At 56.2% G+C, this 2,873-nt stretch overlaps 1 protein-coding gene across 1 annotated transcript in view; it reads right to left on the bottom strand.

Moving 5' to 3' along the window:
- Positions 1-670: 670 nt before the first annotated feature.
- CATSPER1 (cation channel sperm associated 1) overlaps positions 671-2,873 on the bottom strand; it is an 8,622-nt gene continuing 6,419 nt past the window's right edge. The window contains exons 12-13 of the mRNA XM_019645183.1: positions 857-971; positions 671-697 (exon numbers count right to left, since the gene is read on the bottom strand). Coding sequence (XP_019500728.1) covers positions 671-697; positions 857-971 — 142 coding nt within the window. The remainder of the gene's footprint in view (positions 698-856; positions 972-2,873) is intronic.

The following is a 2,873-nucleotide window of genomic DNA, read 5'->3' as shown; positions in this document are numbered from 1 at the left end:
CTGCCACCCCCCATCCCTGCCCCCGGTCCCCAACCCGAGGCCAGAAGGACTGGAGCAGCCTCCACTCTGCCTCCCATCCCTGAGTCTCTTTAGTCTGACCCCAGGCAAGGCAGGATATGGCAATGAACTCTGACCTCTGGGTTCATGATATTCTTATACTGGATGCTGGTAGGCCCAAGTTCCTGGGCACTGAGCCCCGTTTCTGGAACCCACTGGTCCTCCACACCCTGACAAGAGAGGGCTATTCCAGCTTGTTCTTTCTTTCCTGACGTTTGTGCCAGAAAGGCCTTCCTCCCCAAAGCAGGGTGACTGTCCACTCTCCCTCCAGCACTGAGCCGGGCCCGCTTTCCAGGCCACCCCTCTGGCTGCTGCTATTTCACTGCCAGGCCAAGATAGGGGATCGGGCCCTGTTGCAGTTGGAGGGGACCAAGAACAGTGACTTTCACATGTAACACTCGCGCATACACACGTGCACTCACACAGGTTCCCCTGCCCCATGCCTAAGCCCAGCCAGTGAGGACACAGGGCCATTTGGGGTTTTAAAACTCTGTTGGGTCCCAGCCCTGGAGGCCCGACAATCATCCCAGCAGATCTGGAGACTTGTCCCGACCCACCACGGTGAGTAGCTTGCCAGAGGCTGAAGTCTGTATCCTGCATCCCTGTCCATGTGTCACCTCCTGAAGTCCTCTTCTCCAGCCTGAGGGGCGGGATGGGAGGGCGGCTGAGCCTCTGGCCTCTGCCTACTGAATGCCCATGTGACCATCGCTAAGGGCCACTTCTGGGCACGGGCCCCCTTGGCTAGCCCTCCAGCATCGCCCCTGCCATGGCCCCTCCCTTCCGGTCCTGCCTGGTTCACCTCAAATGCAGTGTCCACAATCTCATCGATGATGGATGCCTGGGAGCGAAATTTCTGTTGATAATGCTCCACACCAGCCACCAGCTGCAGGAAGTGGAACAGAACTTCCTGCTGCCTGGGGGTAGGAGGGGGGCAGAGGCAAGCTTCGACTGACCTGCCTGGCTGGGCTTTTGGGCCCCCAGAGACCCCAGGATGGCTCTTCTTGCTTGCCTCCCTCCTCACCCACACAGTCACATCACCCTAGGCCTCCATTTCCAGCCACAGCCTCAGTTTCTCTGAGTGTGGCCTTCCATGGCATGTCTCCTTTTCCACATCTAAGTCACCACCCCTGTCTGCCTGTACCACGGAGAGTTCTGGCAATTAATTGTGTATCCTCCCAGCCCTCCAGCCCTCCATCCATCCACTATCTGCCTGCCCCTCCCACCACCCTATACCTCTCCATGCACCCACTCACCACCTTCCCATCCATCCATCCATCTGCCTAGCCATTCACTTGCCCATCCAACCACCCCACCCTTTCACTCACTCATCTATTCCTCCACCCAGCCACTCTTCCCTGGAACCCCACCTCACCCTCTCACCAGCCTGTGCAGTCCAGTCATCCACCGAAACCCCACCTGTTCGCCTGCCCTACTACCCACTCATTAACGCCTTCACTGCCCGCCTGCCTTATCAATCCATCCATCAAATAACACTGAAATCAATCTACACTGAAGATGCTCTGGGAACATAGAACAAATAAGAAACAGCCTCTGCTCTCAAGAAGTGGAGCCTGTGGCAGAGCCAGAGAGCAAAACAAGTGTGTTTACACTCATGACAAGTGTAAACACAGGGCACTAAGGGCCCTAGGATTGGTGATCAGGAAAGGTTTCTGGGGGAAGAACCACTGGGCTGAGTTTGAAAGATGGGGCAGGCTCAGGTAGGCCTCCTGGTGCCCTACTGCAGAAGAGCGGAGCATAGACTGGGGGGCTGGGGCAAGCTTCAGGGAAGAAGCTTTTAGAGAATGAATGGATTGGAGGTGGGGACACCCAGGAAAAGTCAAAGCAAGGCGCCCGACCTTATCCTAAGGGATCAGGAGCCCTTGTAGGATTTCAATTTTAGGAGGGGGGAGAAGCCAAAACTACTCTTAAGAAAGACCACTCTCTAAAAAAATAAAAAGTAAAGTGATTAAAATAAACAAACAAAACCCAATAACGAGCACACTTGGTGGAGGTGGAACAGTGAGGAAGATTTGGAGGCCAAGAGATCTCCAAGGGAAGTACGACTGAGGCACCAAGGGCCCAGACGAGGCTGTTGGACAAGAAGCAGGAACGCGGAAGGTGGACAGGAGGGCCAAAGGTTAGGGGAGCAGGATTGGAACTCAGCCCTCCCAGCTCTCAGTCACTGGAGGTTGGCATTGGCAACCAGACAACATTCTCGCCAGAGAGGACAGTATGGGCAAACGTCCAGGGGTGAAGTATGTGTTCCACTTGGGAAACAGTGTGGGTGAAGCAAGGAGGTGCAGGTGTGGGAAAGGTTGGCAAATGCTTGATCACGGAGGGCCTCTGGGGTTTGGGCTCTGTTGGTGGGTGAGGAGAGCCTAGAGAGTGCCAGCAGTCAGGTTGCCCTGTCTGCTGCTTTGGAGCCAGTCCGGATGAGGTGGTGCGGGGCTCAGCTCTCAGAGAGCCAGGCAGCAGGAGTCTGTGCCAAGGTCCCCCTGCCATGAGCACAGCCCCAAAACCCCAGCTGTCCTGGCCCAGCTGGCCACTCAAGTCAACAGTAATGGGGCGTTGACCATCAGCCTCTCAGCTTTTACCCAAGCTGTCTCCCGGTCCGGTCCCCGCATCCCTCCACTTAGTTGAAGTCCACCCACACTCCACGGCCCAGCACAAGTCTTTAGAGGTGGGTCCCTGATGGACAGGTGCTAATCTTGCCCTCTTTGTGTCTCTGGAGTCCTCGCAGGGCCTGGCCCAGAGCAAGGGTAAGGGATGTTTTGAGTAAAAAGATGAGTAGAGGGTGGCCGGGTGGCTGGGTGGCA

This window comes from Hipposideros armiger, unplaced genomic scaffold (genome assembly GCF_001890085.2).
Source record: "Hipposideros armiger isolate ML-2016 unplaced genomic scaffold, ASM189008v1 scaffold_93, whole genome shotgun sequence".
Taxonomy (NCBI): domain Eukaryota; kingdom Metazoa; phylum Chordata; class Mammalia; order Chiroptera; family Hipposideridae; genus Hipposideros; species Hipposideros armiger.
The sequence above is the reverse complement of the archived record's forward strand: the minus strand, read 5'-3'. Positions and strand labels throughout refer to the sequence as shown.